Source organism: Setaria viridis, chromosome 9, assembly GCF_005286985.2.
Source record: "Setaria viridis chromosome 9, Setaria_viridis_v4.0, whole genome shotgun sequence".
Classification (NCBI taxonomy): Eukaryota; Viridiplantae; Streptophyta; class Magnoliopsida; order Poales; family Poaceae; genus Setaria; species Setaria viridis.
The window spans coordinates 26,158,290-26,177,299 of NC_048271.2; the positions used below are offsets into that span (position 1 = coordinate 26,158,290).

Sequence of the window (19,010 nt, forward strand, 5' to 3'; positions counted from 1 at the left end):
CCCAAAAAGGAATATCGTGGGTGAAATATATTTCCGGAAACGTCGTCGGTGAAATGTATTTCCGGAAACGGAAGCAGCACTAAAGTCTGAAATCGAATGTTAGCTACTCTCCTGAGGCGCGTGCGCCCGTTAGCACAGCCCTGGGCCTCATCAGGTTGTCGACAAGAAACAAGGTAGGAGATCCAGTTGGGTTCCTCCTGGCCTCAGCTGAAACGAATTCTGGTTGTCCAGAAAGTCGGAACGCGATTGTTCCCGACAGCTGAGGCAAATCCGCTGGTAAATCTACAGTAAATTCGTTAAGAGCGTCGTTCTATGAACGAGAAGTTCTTTGGCAAACAAAAAATGAACTTGGATAGAAAATAAGAAAGGTGGATGTATCCTCTCGCACAACATTACTAAGGCAATCTGCCATGCCACGAGTCCCATGCTGGATAACTGTCAGCTCAACCTTACTGAGGCAGCCAAGTACCGTTACCCACCTGGGAACTACACAGCAAAATATCTCTGTTGTACAGCTATGCACAAAACACAACAGAACAATACTTCAGAACATAAGGCATCAGGAAGCACCAGATGCTGTGATCATAGTTCAACTTCTGCACCATTCACAGTTTCTTCTTGCATCAGGGTCGGTAACGGAGGGGGCACATACGGCTCAAAGAGCGTCACGCTAGGGTTCGGATCAAACTGTAATATATTGGCAGCTCGCTCGAATTCCTCCCGAAGTATTTTGATGGTGAACTTGTCAACAACACGACCGAGATCATGGGAGGTCTCAAAAGGATCTTCGATGCATATGAGATGCCTGTCATTTCCAACCCGTCTCGTCCAATCCTTCCTTTCCTTACTGAAACAAGTGTCAAAAGGATGAGGGAAACAATGTCCTCTAGCTAACATGGCATTTTCACTACGCGATAAAGATAATTGGAAGCTGCTTTGCAACCGTCAATTGTTTAAAATACAGTAATTGGATTAATAAGAATGGATACTACGTACAATGAGGCTACAAGCATATTTTGTTATCACCATTCTAATCATCATGATGTTTAAAAATAGGGACTGAGAAACAGAAGTTCATCACATAAAGAGAGCCTTAGGAAAATGAAGTGTTGACTTCATTAATATGACATACCTAATAATCCTTCCAGTACGAATTGATATGACATCCCTTGTGTAATCGTGCTCGTATGCCCAGTAATGGAAAAAGGCCCAGAGCAGCCTCGATACGGTATCTCTGCTGTGAGCACCATAGTTATTTAGCTTGTCCACTTGGTCGAAGTAAGCACAGTTACTTTCATCCACCGTGACAAAGTAAGTGGCCTCCATTTCCTGACATTGCATGACATAACCAGTTTGTCGTCAAACAAAAAGTAGGACAAATGAACAGTGATGGCAATGGAAAATATTTACTAAGGTGAATTTTTATTGTCATAAAGTTTTTTTAAAAAAACTAAGCATCCATATTCTTCTTGATTGTCAGCATTGCAGCTTCTATTCACCAATCTAAACTAAAAAGGAAGTGCATCAACTACAAGTGAAAGTTTTATTTACACCCTCAAATATGAAACTATTTCAGTGTCAAGACTCAAGATATGAGACCATTTAATTTGCATGCCCAACTGACTGAAATGGGAAATGAAATCACAAACGCACTTTTTTCTTTTTAGTGCCAGATGGGAAGGGTGGATACAAAATGCATATTGCAACTTGAAAAGGGATTAGGTATCCCAAAAGCATCAATGCTCTAGACATTCACGTAAGGAGAAAAACTCCTGCTGTGCTAAATACAACCAATGCCAAGCCTAAGATCCAAACAAGTACTAAACTAAGCCAGAATCCACCAACATGCCCCCACGAGCTTCGGTTTCTTCTGTCCCGTGTGTCTACGATGCACTCCCTATCTGGATTTGCTCCTATTTGACCACAGCTCGCAGTTGGGGGCAGGGAATTTGAGTGATTGAGAAGTGTTGAGGAAACTGGGCAGCTGAGAGGCATCACAATGGGGTTTAGCCATGCTTGCTAAGCCATCAGCGCCAGCTTGGATGCCACATCATTATAAAACCATCATGGAGCTGGAACCTTAGGGGTACATTTTGTGCTAGTTAGGGCGTGCAAATTAAATAGTTCCATCTTTTATAGTTGTTAGATGCGCCCATAGTTGAGGGACTAAAAGTTAAATTCATCCTTCTAAATTCGGTACGACAAATAATAAATTTAAACAAATCCAAATAGTTGGCAAGCAATTAATGCAAACGAATAACACTACAGCAACACAAATTTATCGCATCCAACAAAACCAGCTTTTTTGACAAATCATTTTGAGCATTTTTATGAAGGATATGAAGATCATTGAGTGAAATTTAATTATGCAACATACAAAAATGACAGCAAGAATATTAAGTCAAAACTATACTTATTTGTGTTCTGACCTCTAGCCTAGCCAAACTTGCTTAGCACTAGGCTTAGATGTTATTTGTGTTAAAATAATACACTACGGAAACCTAAATGATAAGGATTCTTCACATGTATGTAGCTAAAGTAACGTACAAGAATGCATTACAACCTAGATACCTGTAGACATGGGAGTATTCTTCGTAGCTGTAGGAGGTGGATGCACATTATCACATAGCTGAAAGTCAAGAAGACAATAAAATTCAGACCGTGATCATGTAAAGGCAAGCACAGCATATTGTTAATAATGTGAAATGAACAACTTACGCATAACTAGAAAGTGTTCCTTGGTATGCTTCATTTACACGGCGAGATTTAGCCCAGTGCTTCACAATGAATGCCAACTGCCGTAACCTTATATCTATTTGTGCATAATCTCGCAGAAGTTTCGTGTTAATAACTGCCAAAAGATTATTGACGCATATATCACAGGAAAGCCCTGTTTCCGGGTCCATAAGCTTCACTATTGGGACCCTTGCTCGAGTTAATGGCTACAAAATTTCATTAGCTTGGGTCAGAAATTTAGTACAATAGCTCAAATACTAGAGTGGCTCTCGAGCAATTATAGTATGATATGTTAGTTGATGCAGTAAGACTTCTTGTGATATGTTGGTGATTGTTGTATGCTATTCATAAAGGCGAAATTCTTGTAGAAACAAATCAGAAGCATTGGAAAGTTATTACAGGCTACATCAGCACTTAGTTTAGGAAAATGACCATCATATCAGTTGGCATGTTGAGGATACCTAGCTCACCTGAATATTCTGGAGATTTCCAGCATGTAATATGTCCGCCAATTTCAATATAATATCAACCTTGCTCATTTCCTTGTCATCAATTGAGAGACAAAGATCAATATCACTATTTGAGAAACCAAAAGAATTGGCACATGATCCATAGAGGTATAGTTTTGAATTAGGCCATTCCTTGTTTATTATTCTGCTTAGAGATGTTAACAACTGCTTCTGCTTCGCGATTTCATCCTGTGAGGGCACCAATGATTCAAAAATTGACAAGAAACTAGGTGCAAATCGATCTATGTCATATCGACATGGCCTATTTCTCCTCTGAAATCTTATTCGCTGGCTTGATACATGATGTCCTCTAGAAAAGTCTGATCTGAAATCCTGCAAGATAAAAGATGACAGCTAAATCAACACGCCTTTATGTCGACTTTGAAATTAGTAAATTACAAAATCAGTTGTTGAAGTATAACTGGCAACTGCTAGCTGGCAAGGGTTCTTTATAATGCAACTGAGCAAACAACTAAATGCTAAAAGAACGCCTGCTATAAGATTGATTGGGTTGCGTACATGCATTTGTGTGATCTAGCTTAGCACCATGAATATGTGAGTGTCTTCATATATGATCGGCTCAATTAGACTTGGGAACAAGTTCCAGTAGGCTCAAGCTTGCCTTGCGTCAACTTGAATGTCTATGCTCACTAGCTCAAATAGACAATCAACCAAAGAAAGTTCATATATGCAAGGAATCATTTTTGTTCCACTACCACTATAAGCTTTCCTATGCACAGCAGTCACCTACCCCAAACATGTTCTCTTGGTCTTTGCATCATTGAACATGTTTTTTTCAGGACCATTACCATGATACTCTGTTAAAACTTCTGTTAAGAATGAAGAAACGTGCTGTGACGGGACCAACACCTTTAGCAGTTCATACAAGTGAAGTAATTATGAGACAGCAAAAGAATGTGTGGTGCACAAAAGCAAGCGGAAGACAACAGTTCAAATCATCAAAATGCACAGTAACACAAGCAACATTTGAGTTGTTAGGGTTTTGCAATTCACCTTCTGCTTACTTTGATAGCTGCTTTTGGCCAAAAAAAAACTTATCATAGTGTTTTCCGAATGAAGACTACCTACTCCAGAACCAAAAAAAAAGAAAGAAATAGCTTCACCTAATCAAAGAAGTTGGGTCAACAATTGGAGATAGGATGGTCCAAAGTAGGTATGTGAATGCTAAACTTGTGACAGATGTAGCTTTATCAGAAGTTTACAGGTGATTGCATCACATTCGACAACACGGTTTGCAAGATGCCACTACAATTCGAGGTAGGTGTAAAATGTCTGCACTAGTATTACTAGGCAGCACTATTGTTTGTTGTAACAATCAACACTACTCATCATCTCCCAACAACAATTAATCCAACCTTGGGTAACATTTATGGCATGTAGTAATGTGTCTACTACAATATATGTTGCTCCCCCACCTCATCTTACATCCCTATGGCCTATGTACAAACCAGAAAATAAATTAGTTAATGCACCTATGGTTTAAAAAAACAAAAAGCAATACTCAATAAGTAAACAGGCCTTATATAAGCACCCTTGAATATGTTTGGGTTATCGACATGTCAACTAATTTACAGATTCCAGGTGCCTAACTTGTTCTGAATCCAAATCATCCCACTGACAAAGGAAGAGGAGGTAGTGTCATATGTGCTTAATACAAACCACATCATGATGATTGCACGTTACTGTCCAATGGCAATATCAAATGCTAATTGAGTATGCAAACCAGAAACGGGCTAATTTTGGTATTGTTGATGATGTCTCAGATCAAATGCATTATTATCCCATCAGAAACAAATTACAGGTCAACTTGGAATTTGGTATTTCTTTGTCACACTGTTCATAAGTGATATCAAACGGAACTCACAAAATTTAGACAGTATCGCATTCAGTTGCGTAGGTATGAGACGATACTAAGAGAACATTATTTGGGATCATAACACACAAGTACAAACAAATGTGACGCACTTGAGCCTAATAATCAACAGCTACAGATGAATATGGTGGAAACTGACTGAATTAGCATTGCTTGTAAAATACAAATTGATAAATTGACTAGGTGCACTTAATCAGAACCAAACCCCATAACCTGTTACCAAAAATAATCCAATTTACCTTACTCCTTGTGATAGTTTTTTGCAATACTACTCCCTTGGCCTCAACATTGCCATCAATCATCAGACTTTCTGTCATCTGCTCAATTATGGAACCCTCCTCCCTGCCATCATCATCATATTCTTCATCCTGCCCAGCAAATCTAACCTTGCCCTTTTGATATGATACTTCAAACTTCCTTGCCTCTGCCTCTGCCTCTGCTACCACCTCTCCATCTATTCCATGCTCCAAAACTACTTCCCTTATTCTGCCATCCTCCAAACCATTCACTTGATCCTCCTTAGGACCCACTGCAACTGAACTGCCAGCAGGTACTGTCACATGGTGCACTTCTTTTACGGGTACCTTACCAAATGCATCATGGGCATTCGCATTTGGCAGTTTCCGCAAGCCCTTTTCCTTACTAGGACCCTGCCACGTCTGCTCCCTTTGTGACGTGTAGGTTAAGTGGGGTTCCTGCTGACCCCAATCACTACGCTGCATCCTTCCTGCTTGGGTTGCATGCGTATACTGATCTCCATGGAGCGCCCTGCCACATGTGGTAGGAAGTGTATGCTGCTCTCTAAGAGGCATCCTGCCAAACGATCTATTGGTGTTCATATCAGGCGGTGTCCGTGACAAAAAGCAATCCTGCTGCTGCTCCCTGTACATCATACCTGCAGGCACATCACGGCCACCAGTAATTGGCATTGCACGCGGCTCTCCGTGAGGCATTCTACCAACCGCCTCGCGACCAGCAGCAAAAGGCGGAACAGTCTTCAGCTCTTTATTCGACGTTCTACCGAAACCCCTGGGACGATGGTGGTTCAGCTCCCTGCTCGGTGCTCCACCAAACGTATTCGATGCATCACGGGCAGCAGCGGGCGGATGCGACGGCTTGCCAAACCCAGGAGGCGGCGCCCCCGGCCGAGGCCTCTCCGCCTTGACCGCATCCCCAGATCCGAAACCCCTACCGCCGCCGCCGCTGCCGCCTAGAGCAGCGTAGGGTTCTCCCGGAGCGAATTGGGGACCGGGGAACCGGAGCTGGTGCTGCTGCGGCTGCGGGGCGGAGGCGGAGGACCATGGGAAGCAGCCCCCTTGCATCTGCGTCGGGGCGGCGAAGAGCGGGCCCACGGCGGCGACGGCGGGGTCGACAAAGAAGTGGTGCGCGACGGGGCCCGCCGTGAGGGTTTCAGCGCGCGGGTGGGCAGGGGGAGGGTTTTGGAGGAGGCGGAGGAGGAGGCCGCCGTCGAGGGACGCCGGCGAGGGGGGTGTGGCGGTGGATGATGAGGCTGAAGGGTGGGGCCCGCCGCCTCCGCCGCCCGAGGAGGAGGAGGCGTCGGCCATTGGGGATGGCCAGGGTTTGGGTTGATCGTCACGATATTTTGCCGGGTTGAAATTTTTTCTCGGGATACCTTTGCGTTTTGTTTTTGTGCTCTCGCTTTTTGCAGCCCTGATCGGACCGGGACGCCCTTTCTACGGTGGTGGCATCTTGTTTTCACTGCAAAACTGATACCAACTCGCTAAGATTGATTTCCGATCTATCGATGAGGGGTGTAGGATAACTTGATTGGTCGACGGAGACGACGTTCACGACCCGACTACAGATTTCCACGCTGTGCCTTAGCAACCGATACACCACCTTCAATGGTTGCCGCGATCTTGTTGAGCACGATCAACCAAACCACTAGGGTAATTCCTGCAAGCAATCGAGGAACAAGCAAGAACAAGTATAACAAGCAACTCAATTGCAAATATAGATATGGAAACCAATCTGAACTCACAAATTTGGGAGTCTGAATCGAGTAGAACGGATGGTCTAGTCGACACACGCGTCTACAAGGAAGTAGCAATGGCTAAACTTTCAACAAAACAAAAACCTAATCTGTTTGTGGCGACTCTAATCCTTATTAATACCTAGGAGGACGACCGAGGGGTGTTGGGGTCGTGCTCCAACCCTAGGACATGTCCCTAATGGACCCAACTTGATACATGGCCCATCGGGCCAAAATAAGACGACGCAGCACCTCTGGACAGAAAACCTCTCGGTAGTATTTCGGTAATTGCGGCCGACTCAGAGAAGATATAGATATGAGTATAGATCCATATGAAAATAGACTTCATAATGATTCCATGGAGTACTTGAACACCTAAAACGGAGTCCGGATGAGGTCGTGGCGGCCGTTGCAAGTTGACATGGAGCTGCAGTCCGAATCCAGCCCCAAAACGTGTTGGATTGGAACTCTTTCTTTCCTTGGGCCAAAAGTGACGTGATGGCCTGGTGGAGGACGTTGGGAATACTTGTACTTGGCCTCCAATCTACTTCTTTGGTCCTCCATGCCTTTCATATGTGTTTAACACTATTTTTGATCCACATATGTATTTCTGAAATTGACAACGAACATACATCATGGTGCAACATCAATTTATCAGATGTATCAAATACAATCATGCTAAAGAATTGTTTCACCTGTGAATCAAAAGTTACTAATATGGTTGTATCCGAGCAGGTGATGTCCTCATAAAAAACAGCGTGCGGAGGCGCTGTGACCCGGCGTGTGTCAAGCTCCGTCCGATCCCGCATCGTGATTTGCAACGCAGGTGAGTTAGTGAACTAATAATTTTGTCTTTTACAAGGTACTCCCTCCGTTCCAAATTGTAAGTCATTACAAGAATTTTGGAGAGTTAAAGTATCTCAAGTTTGACCAAATTTATATGATAATATAATAACATTTATGATGTCAACTAAGTACCATTAGATTATTTATCAATTATATTTTCATAGTATATCCATTTGATGTCATAGATCTTTATATTTTTCTCTATAATTTTGGTCAAACTTGAGATAATTTGACTCTCCAAGATTCTTGGAATGACTTACAATTTGGGACAGAGGGAGTAATAATTAGGATAGTACCCATGGGCACGTGCGAAGCTATATAGTGATCAGGGTGCCCTAAAAAATGGAAAAACAGTGAAAATGGAAAACAATGATTATATTCAGTTTTCACCCTATTTTGTACCCCATAATTCAACTCTATGCACCCACAAAGGCAACGGCACCTCCCTCCAATTTACTTTAACTTCGCCACTACCCGTACGTTACTACGGGCAATAAAAATATAAAAACAGTTTATTCGCGTGAGAAATATACGAAGCAAGACATCTCAAGACCAAGTACCAAAAGAGCTCATCAAGTAACCAAGTAATATTATCATGCTAAACAGTTGATTGGAGGGGTTGAGAGGGATAGCGTGGATGGCATTTTAACACTGCTTGCAACCATTCTCCCACTGCCATCTCCCGATGCAGGCTGGTGCGCCGCCCCTCCGTCTTCACTGCACAGGTGCGCCGTCGGGAGGGACGCGTTCCTCCGCGATGCAACGCCGTTCTTGGCCAGCTTCCTGAGCCAGGGGAGGTCGAGGGCAGTGGCCGGCGAGAACGGGTCGTCACCGGTGGCGTGGACGGTGAGTAGCCGGTGGTTGAGTGAGCTGATCTCCATCTTCTACTGGAAGATGACAGCCTTAGGAAGGTGAGCGTGTCCTCGTCGTGCTTGATCCGCTCCTCCACCACGTGGCGGAACTGCTCCACCTTCATCCGCTCCGCCGCCTTCTCCGCTTGCAGGTGCAGGATCATGGCCAGCGCCTCGTCGGAGCCCAATGCCACCGCCAGCCGCTTCTCCTCTAGCTCTGCTTGCAGCTCCTCCACGGCTCGCGCCTGCTACCGCATAGCCTCCCACAGCGCGGCCCCTCCCTCTCCCGGCTCGACCTCGGCTGGCGACACGCTCATCCGGCTGTGGCGAGGCTCGAGCTCATCCGGCCGGCGGTGCAGTGCACCATGCACGTGGACCTCCAGGAGCGAACGGAGAGTGACACCGTTGAAGTGGGTCGAGATGGTCCGCTCGATTTGGGCGGACCATCTCGACCCGGATCTGAGGGGTATATTCCCTATGGGGATAAACCCAACCCACTTCATTCTTGAACCAAACATGGCTCCATCTAGGTCTGACCCATCCCAACCCACCTCAACCCTCAAACCAAACACACCCGGAGTCTGTCGCGATAGGGAGACAGGGAGTCACAACGCTCAAAACCACAACTGAGATCAGCAACACTGTAGTCACACTCCAAACTGTCTGTGTGGCTACGGGCACATGTCCAATATTCCACTATGGTCGTGCTCCAAACTATGCTACTAGCATGTTGGCGACAGTTAGTGCGGCAAGTTGTGAACCGCAAGCGCACGGATCAGTTGTAACTCCTCCCTTAGAGTACCCCCAAGGTTTATCAATCTGTGGAACTTATAATGCAAGAACTATTTGTAACTAGCATTATCAATATGATTCAAGTTTATGATCTAGATCAAATGTAATCTTGCATGTATAGACATATAACAAATATGAGCAAGAGATAACTAATTTAGAGCAACTTAGACTATACATATATTGTAATTCTGAGCAAGATAGTAAAGCAAGATAGATGTGATCTTCAATCAAAAGCCTCTTTAAATCTACACCTCTTGTCTGACTCCCAAAAACCCCCACCTTACACAGAAGCAGATCATGTCACGATCCCCCTATCAGCGCAGGTAGTTTAAGGGCACGAACATAAAGAATATATCGTACTCATCGGTAGATCAGGTATGCAAATCTAGTCACCACAACCACATGAACATCCTATGCAATCTATCATCAATCATAGATTGAAAACAAGCAAACTCGACAAAACATGAAATCATTATAGGAGGCACTTAGATCGCTAAAGAACTAGAATACATCTATTATGTTGATCTATTGATCCTAGCTCCAGAACTCCGACGTGAATCTTCCTCGCAGGATTCCCACATCAGCTAGGGCTTAGCTATGCTAATCTCTAGACAACTCCACGGTCCTTGGCTCTCCGAAATGGTGTCCATAAGGCTCTTTCTGCTTCTCTGGTTCTTGGCGTCGAATATGTCAAGTGGGATGCTCGTGGCGTTGGACAATTGGGGTATTTATAGTTTGGAGGAGCCATGGTTGAAATAGGAAATCGAGGGGGGCCAGGAATGGCCCAGGCCGATAGGATTGGGTGGGTCTAGGCCAATCAACCTGGCCCTTTGTTGACGGCAGTTAGCTCACCAATTCGTGAACCGCAAATGCACGGATCAGTTGTAGCTTTTCTCTTAGAGTATTCCCCCAAGGTTATCAATGCGTGGAACAAGTAGGATGCTGGCTCTCACTTCATACTAATCTTACTAATAGAATCAGGCAATATAAGTTGTGTAGAGAGACAAACTAATCTAAATTAACAAAGAGCAAAGGGTGATATAAGATAGAAAACAAAGATAGATATGTGTTCCCTCCCTAGGATCTAGGTTCACATGAATATGCATCTACTACACAAAAGGGGTGTTGCCTTCGCTAACTTCATAGCGGTTTTGTGCTTGCTCCGCTCTTTTCCCTCCTGCATACCATCACTACACAGGGGTACTCAACAATCTCACTCGCACATCTATATCAAAGCGTCCGCGGAGTTAAGCTAATCACCACGATTACCACAAACTCTACTAAGAATATGTGCTTGTCAAAACACATATGAATGAAGCATTGCAATGACATAGACCATGAAGAATTGATAGGCATAAAGTACATGTAGCAGTTACATAATAAGGATCCAAACAATCCTAGGGATGAACGGAGGCTTTACCCCATCATCTTACAGAGATTGATGCACAAAGGGGTCAAGGAGACTCTAGTGAACGTTGTCACCGAAGATGGCGGCGAGGGGGTGCAAGAACACCCTGGGCCGATCGGGCTAGGGCTCCTCAGGCCGATCGGCTAGAGGACTTCTTCGCCCCTCTTGCCCTCCACCAGTGTTGGTCATCACGATGATCTGATCTAATCTCTATTTTTCATCTTGTGGCAGCGGTGGCTAGGTCTAAACTCATCGGGGTTGTTCCTCCTTATTGAATGTCCTTGTATTTATAGTTGTCGGTGTCAGTTGGGGTGCCTTCGGGGCCAAGTATCTGAAAAATAACCCTAGGATCGTTGAGAGTTTCCTCCTGGTGAAAGGGGGCATCGCACGGGGTTGAAACGGGCCAGGCCGATCGGCTTGGACCCCCATGGGCCGATTGGCCTGCACTCTTTTGGCCTCCAATTTTCAAGCACTTCATACGAAAGTTGTAGATATCGAGCCATGCAATTTTTCCTATAAATTCGCCCCAATCGGAGTTTGGATGAGGAACATATGGCCCATGCAAGTTCAACTTCTTTTGCGGCTTGCGGTTCAATGTTCATGATTTGGGCCTGTGGCGGATCCGCCCAAATTAACCTGACTAAAATGCACTTAAGTCGCCTGACACGCGATCATGCACTTTAAGCAAGTCAACTTGGTCATCTGTCAGATTTCATCTGATAAACCACTTACTCAAGATCGAGAAGCATTGCTCACACGAAGGTGAGTAGCACAGAGATTACAACATTCCCATCACATTAACATGGTTCACAATTTATTACATCAGAGTTTTTGAAATTCAAACAAGTTGCAAGGTTCAACAGGATGGAAAAACAACGGAAGCTACACGATGATACATAATACCATGGCGAAGCCGACCACAATATCCATTCAACGTTCCCCGCTGTCTGAGGCGGGCGCCCACTCAACCGACCTACCCGGAGGGAGCTGGGTTGGCCAACTTAGGCTGGCAACCATTTCCTCGTGCTCAGCACTTCCTGAAAATATAGCCACAACAAGGCTGAGCAACTAATACTCAGCAAGACTGACCCGACAAGTGACTACTTCACCACCGACACCTAGACATGTAAGGCTTTTGGCTGTGGGTTTGTTTTTGCCAAACGCCTAATGTTGGTCCTTACTTTCAATATTTTAGCTTAGATTTTAAGTTCATTAACCATTCTAGATTAGCAACTTATACTAAGCAAACATAGTTTCCAAACAATTTCAAGAACAAGCATCAAGATTAATATCATCATGTTCCGTCTTTACTCAGTGTAGAATAGTGATCAAGCCGTCCCAAACTATGAGAGGCAGACGAATCGATTCGAATTTATTAAACATGCATGGCGAACCTAATCTCACGATATCCGCGCACCACGAAGGGTCGCTTCATGTGTCAGCCATCCCCATCGATCCCTTTGGCATGTGTTAGGGCTAACTTCCTTTGGCATGCAATGCTTCATAATCCCGGCCTCTGCCGTACTATGACCACACTTGAACCCACATGATGCACCATGGGAACGACGTTCCAAGGACAGTCGGAGGAGGGTATGACACGCCCAAGTTCAATCAGGTACTAGGCTTCCTTATCCCATACTAGGTATGAGATTAGTACTTTCAAACACTTGATCACGAACGCCAACACGTTTTGACCTTAGTCCATTTTCATTTAGACAAACGGGGCAATCCACTGACCACAAAAACAGTTCACAAGGCCCCGTCCCGCCCGTCGTCCTTATGGTTGTAACATAAGTAAACATACAACTTCTATAACTCGCGAGTGACAGGAAATCACTCGACTTTTACCGTGTCCTATTAAGCATTGCATCTACACGACTTATCATGCTAGTGTTCAAATCAAAAGAGTACTAAGTTCATGCATCTAAGGTTTCAGGCAACGTCTAGTAACTTAAATGCACAATCATAATCAACATAATTCATTGCAGAAGTTTAGAAAACCGGGATATGCTCTGGGGCTTGCCTTCAGGAAAAGTTAGCGGTTCCTCGAGGTCTTCATCTAGCTCGGGCTCAACTTCAGCGTGATGTATTTAGGCCACATTCACCTAAACAGGGTTTTAACTTTCATTAACTTCATAGAGTAAGGTGGGGGTCGGTTCAAACTCGAGGTTGACTTTTGATGACGATTGTGTACATATATAGATTCTTACAACTTAGAGTTGTATAAAGAAGGTGGGGTCGTTTTTGGGGTTGTTTAGGTGCATTTGGAGAGTTATTCACTTCTGAATGTTTTTTTATCTCTTCCAAAATTACCTATTTAGCTTATTAGGATTTATGTTTCTTTTATCCCTTTAAACCGATTTCTTAGCTAAAAGGGGTTCCACAAGCAAACAGCAACGAAAGGCACTGAGAAAATTACAGCACCTTACTTAAGTCATTAATAAGTTACTGTAAAAATTTGGGAGCCATTGGATTACCACAAAAAGATTTAAATGTATTTTACCACCAAGGGTAGCATGCACTTAACTATTTTTATCTCAAAACCTACAGTGAATCTGAGAGTGAAATTTTACCAACAGGTTGAAGGTGTGTTACAGAGACTTTGGTGAATTTTTCATGATTTTTGGAGAAGGACATCTATTTCCCATATTTATCTCCTATTTATCATGTTCTATAAGGAGGGTGGGTTTCTTTCTGATTCTGACCACAACCCATATTTTTTCTACAGACTACACCTCAAAACTAAGCTACTCCAAGTGGTTTCACATTTTTCTCAGTTCTGGATTAAAACTTATGCAAAAAGGAAGATTTAACCCTAGATTTTAAATATAAAGTTAAAACAATGACTTTAAGTTCTACTCCAGGGCACTAAGTATTTTTCTGAGCTTCTACTCACTGAAACATACACCACAGAGTTAGATTTACCTTTTTAGCATTTTTCTTCTATTTACTATGATTTAAAAGGCCTCAGCAAGAAATAAAACTATAGGATATTATTTGCAACAGTAACATGGGAAACTTATTTTTGTAAGAAACTAGACAAAACAAGGATTCCAACAAAATTTATTTCGTATTTTTCTGTTTTTCCATGATTTACTGGGCATTTCCAAAGTTTAACCTATTTCCTGCCGATTTAAAACAATTAACCGTGGCAAACTTGCAATCTACCCCTCATGTCTAAGGTTTAGTTGCGCATGGGTCCCTAGGTTTTGCGCATAGGCCCCTAGAAAGAACGGGGGAGATGCAATGTCGTCCCTGCGGTGCGCACGGCGGCGGCGGGTGGAATACCCCGCGATTCGCCGGCGGGGGTCGGGCGACAAGTGGCCGGGGATGTGTATGGGCTCACCTAAGCTCGACTTGGCGAGGTTGGGGCAACGGAGATGGCCGGCGAGGGTCGGAACGAAGCGGCCGCGACCAGCTCGGAGACGGCCGTGGTGGTTTGAGGCGTTTCGGCGGTGGGGCGGCCTCGGGCGGTCGTCTGACGGTGGCTAGAGCTTCGGGGGCCACTGGCGGTGTGCGAACAGGTGATGGCGAGGGGTTTTAGCTGGCGAAGGGATGCTCTCCGTGGTGAGGTGGGTGGCGGCGTGCAAAATAGAGGCGGCGGGAAGAAAAACGGCGGAGGGGTGCGGAGGGCTCCTCCGGCGGCTCCTTTACTCATTTTATAGGGCCCGGGGAGCAGCGGAGAGTTCTTGCTGGCCGGTGGGCCGAGGAGGGGAGAGAGGGGCGCGGCTAGTGCTTAGGGATTGGGCGGCGGTGCCATTGGCCCTGGGAGCGGAGCTCCGGGGCGTATCTCACCGTGGTTGGTCACGGGCGATTTTTAGCGTGGACAACCAGTTTGTCGGGCGGGCAAGGCGGAGTGCCAAGGCGCTGGTTGGGTGAGCGGGCGGAGGCGTGGGACGACGATAGCGTGGCGGCTTTTCCGGCGGGCGGGCAAGGCTCCCGTTGGCAGGCGTGGATGCGCGACAAGGCAAAAGATGGGCTCGGCTGGCGACAGGGTAGCGGGGAGCTTCGTTGGGTCTTGTCGTGGCACTGGTTGGGCGTTGGGCTCACTGTCCTATCGCTTCCCCACCGGGGATAGGGCGCCGGTGAGCTGCCGGTGACGGCGCACCACGAGGCAGGCAGTGCTCTGGGTGAACATGCCGGGGTGCTCTGGCGTCGAGGCAAGGCAAGGCAGGGACGTGGTCAACTTTGGGGGCCTTTACTCAAAATTTTCAAACTAAACGTTCGAATATCCTTTTACCAAACTTGTAGTCCTATGGTCAGAGTTCAAACTTTACTGAAAGTGTTTGTCTAGATTTTGAACGGATTTGGAGATAACTCGAGTCAAAGTTTGCCAAAAACTAGAAATTCTGGACTTAGCATATTTCAGCCAATTTGGTGGAATTTCTGGAATTTGGCAGTCTTTGCCGTGAATTTTGGACAGCTTTTGAGTTGAATTGGACCAAGGTGCTATTGAAGGAATTATTCTTCGGTCTTAGGACTCCAACTTCTATTAAGGACTTTTCTCGAGTTCAGTTCAAATTTTGGGAGGAATAAGCCCGCCAAGATGCGGGCTCTGGGCATTCTCCAAACTTAGCGCTGGAACGCCAAAAGGCTGAGTTGACTGTTTTACACAACTTTGACCAAGTTTTTGAGTAGGTTCGGTTGCGATTTGGACTTGGGTTAGTGTTACAAAGTTGGAACACACTCAAGGGACTACAACTTTTATTAAAGGTCTGACTTGAGGTTAGATATAAAATTGTGAGATTCTAGGCTGCAAAGTTGAAGAAAAACCTGAATTCCAGGACTTAGGTCATTTGTAGGGTTTTAATATACTCCTGGTTTGATTCTTGATTTTGACCTTCTCCCACTCTGAATTAGCCAAAATGTTATTAACAAAAGTTGTTTGAAATTAAAAGTTTTATAGCTCTTAGTTGGGCAAAATTTTATGTTTGTATATAAAAACTCAAGTTTTATGTTTAACTCCAAAACGAGCTTTTTAGGGGCAAAATGGACATTTCACCTCTTTTACTCAGTGACTAATGACTTGTTTAAGTTTAATTACACCTAACTAAGGTAGAGTTGTTACAGGGCCTTCCAATATCCAAAGTTCGGGCCCAATTACAACTTGTAGAAAAATCCTTCATTTATGTCGCATTTCCTGTGATTCTGCCATATGGTCCAAAACACAATACATATGCAATAATGAGGTTATTCCAAGTGCCAAGTGGCGGATTAGTATAAGAATATGCATGAAAACACTATTCAAATGGCACTAAAATTGTGTCAATAATGAACGTCAACAATCCCCATGCTTATACCTTGCTCATCCTCGAGTAAGTCAATTCTTGATTTCAAGAGAAATCAACGTTGCCTTCCAATGTCATCCCTGCACTCAGTTATACATGACAAGACATATTGCTCTCTCTCTTCAAGTGTTTAGCATGAAAGTTCAAGTTGCGACCGGCTTCTTTTTCATTATGGAAGATAAACTAGAAATAAAGAACAAGCCACAATAAAAGATAAATATAGTGCTCTTCAATTTAAGTGAACTTTAGACCCTTATCTTGTTATATCGTGAAGAGTTTTTCAAAAAGATGCATATCCAACATAAGTGAGATTCTATTGCAAAAGTTCATGGAAACACTCATCTCATCAAGTCACTAAAGCCTATACTAGATTATTTTCAACCTATTCTACTCATATATGAAAGTAGAAGGGTTATGTGGATCTTGGTACCTAGAAAACAATCCTAGCAAAAATATTGTCAAACTAAGAGAAAGACCTATTAGATTTACTAAGACTTGTCAAAAAGGCCATGGAAAATAAATGTTGGAGAGGGAGAGAGATGAAACACACGCATTTAGATAGGTGGACATCTGCAAGTGGCAAATGAATGATCCCGAGGCACAAATAAAGTCCTCATTATCGGATTGCACATGGTTGGAAAATGATGAGTATGATATAACAACGGTAGCCTTATCGAGCCGATCAATAATACTTCAGAAGATAAGGAGCTTATTCTTTCTTTCTGTTCTTTTCTTTTTCTTCCTTCTTTCTCTTTTTTCATTCTTTTTCTTCCTTATTATTTTTTTCTTCTTTCTTTTTCTTTTTTGTTTCTTTTGTAACATCCCACCTTTTAGAGCATTTAAAAGTACGAACTTTTCAAAAATTTTCTTTAATTATAACATAAACTCTTCTCCCAAATATTCAAACCTCATTTCACAAACTAAATCTCGTATCAAACCTACATATGTGGTGCATATGATTGCTCTTCTTTAGAAATCCTCTTCCAAATCTATTCTCTAAATGGAAATTCCAAAATTCTCTAATTTGAATATCAATCCAAACTAAAACCCTATGAGGTTTCCATCCAATTCTAATCTAAATTCTTTCTGAATAATATTCAAATCCTTGGCTCAATTTATACCCAAAAATCCTCTTTTCAATATCCTACCTAAACCCTCAAACCAAATCTCATTGATATTTGAAACCTAAATCAAATTCAAACAAAAGCCTACACAAATAAAATAGAAAAAAACCCTTTAAAACCAATAGTAGGCCGAAACCTCCCTACCCGGCCCACTTCTTCTTTCAGCCTGCCTCCTCCCACGCCTTCCGAGCACACGGCCTGGCCTAGCGCACAACATGCGGCCCACTCCGCCACCCGGCCTAGTGAAAGTGCATCTAGGTCCCTAAGTGGGTTTTGGTGAATTGAATGACAACATGATTAAAAGGACTAACTTGTTTGCTTAAGATTGTGAGTAGGATTTTATTCTCACATTTATAATGTAATATTATCTCATAAGTTGAATGTGTATTATATGGCTCACATAAAGATCGGAAGCAAGTATGTGATCCCGTGATGCAAATGTGTGATCAATGACAAGAAAGTGTGAAGTGAAACTTGGGGATATGTTCTATGATGGTTGATCTATAAGTCTCCAAATCATGTGATTGATTGATTGACATGTGAAGGGATCATGAAGAAAAGAATAGTGATATTCACAAATGGACATTGCAAGACTTCATGCGTATATGATAAAAAGACATAGGCTTATGTGTTTCATATTAGTCTTATTATTGGAAACTTGCAATTCATGGGATATTCTATTATTAATCAAGAACAAGCATTTGAATAGGATCTCAAATGGGAATTCATTGATGATGTTAAAAGCAAAGCTAAACTCAATGTGGCAAGACTAGGTGAAGAAATCAAGCGAGTCTTGGACCATGTGCATTTTGTTAAGGTGAAGTGGCTAGTATCTGGGGGGTTTCGAAGTATCATATCTAAGCCTTACCGAGGGAAGCAATGCAATGCATGTAATCTATTATGGTTGATAAAATGGAGTGAATTAAGGATTCAAGTATATCTTATCATGAATAATGGAAAATCTTAAGTCACTAGCTCAAGTTGGATGTGCTCAAGATGATAGCAATGTTGAGAGCCCTCAAGTGACTATTAATCAAAGTATGGCATCGATAAAGACTTACAAGCTTTAAGTGGATAATATTGTGTTTATATTTATTCTTGAGTATAGGTAAGCTATACTATCAAGATGGATGCAACATTAGCTAATTGAGGAAAACACCAAAAGTGCTCTTAGTTGACCTATGTGAGACTAACCTTGAGAAAACCCTTGAGTGAGCTAACTATCCCGGCTCAGCTGACTTAAGTTGGTTAGAAGGTGTCTCTGGAGGTTTTGGGACTAACTTAGCCAAACCGGTCTGGTAGACCGGTCAGACCGATCTGGGGTTTCAGGGTGCCAATGGCTAATTTTTCAAATCAGACAGGTCTAGCAACCAGTCTGACCGGTTGGAACAGGTCCAACGGCTAGTTTCTGGTGTGTGGCGATATTTATACCCGTTGACCTCCTCCTTTGTGGGCTGCTAGTTACACACGCATTTGACATCATCTAGTGACCAGAGAAGCTCTCTCCAACCAACCTCTCTTTGTGAGACTTAAGTGATTCGTGTGAAATCTTTGAGTTGGGTTGAGAGA

At 43.5% G+C, this 19,010-nt stretch overlaps 1 protein-coding gene across 1 annotated transcript; it reads right to left on the minus strand.

Annotated features, from left to right (window-relative positions):
• Nucleotides 1–375: 375 nt before the first annotated feature.
• On the minus strand, nucleotides 376–6,757 carry LOC117838179 (uncharacterized). Its single transcript, XM_034718099.2, has 6 exons — nucleotides 5,379–6,757; nucleotides 3,207–3,578; nucleotides 2,719–2,942; nucleotides 2,572–2,629; nucleotides 1,133–1,329; nucleotides 376–847 (listed from the first exon to the last, which is right to left on the minus strand). The coding sequence occupies exons 1-6, from the start codon at nucleotides 6,702–6,704 to the stop codon at nucleotides 583–585; spliced, it is 2,442 nt and encodes an 813-aa protein (XP_034573990.1). The 5' UTR covers nucleotides 6,705–6,757; the 3' UTR covers nucleotides 376–582.
• Between the last annotated feature and the right edge of the window lie 12,253 nt (nucleotides 6,758–19,010).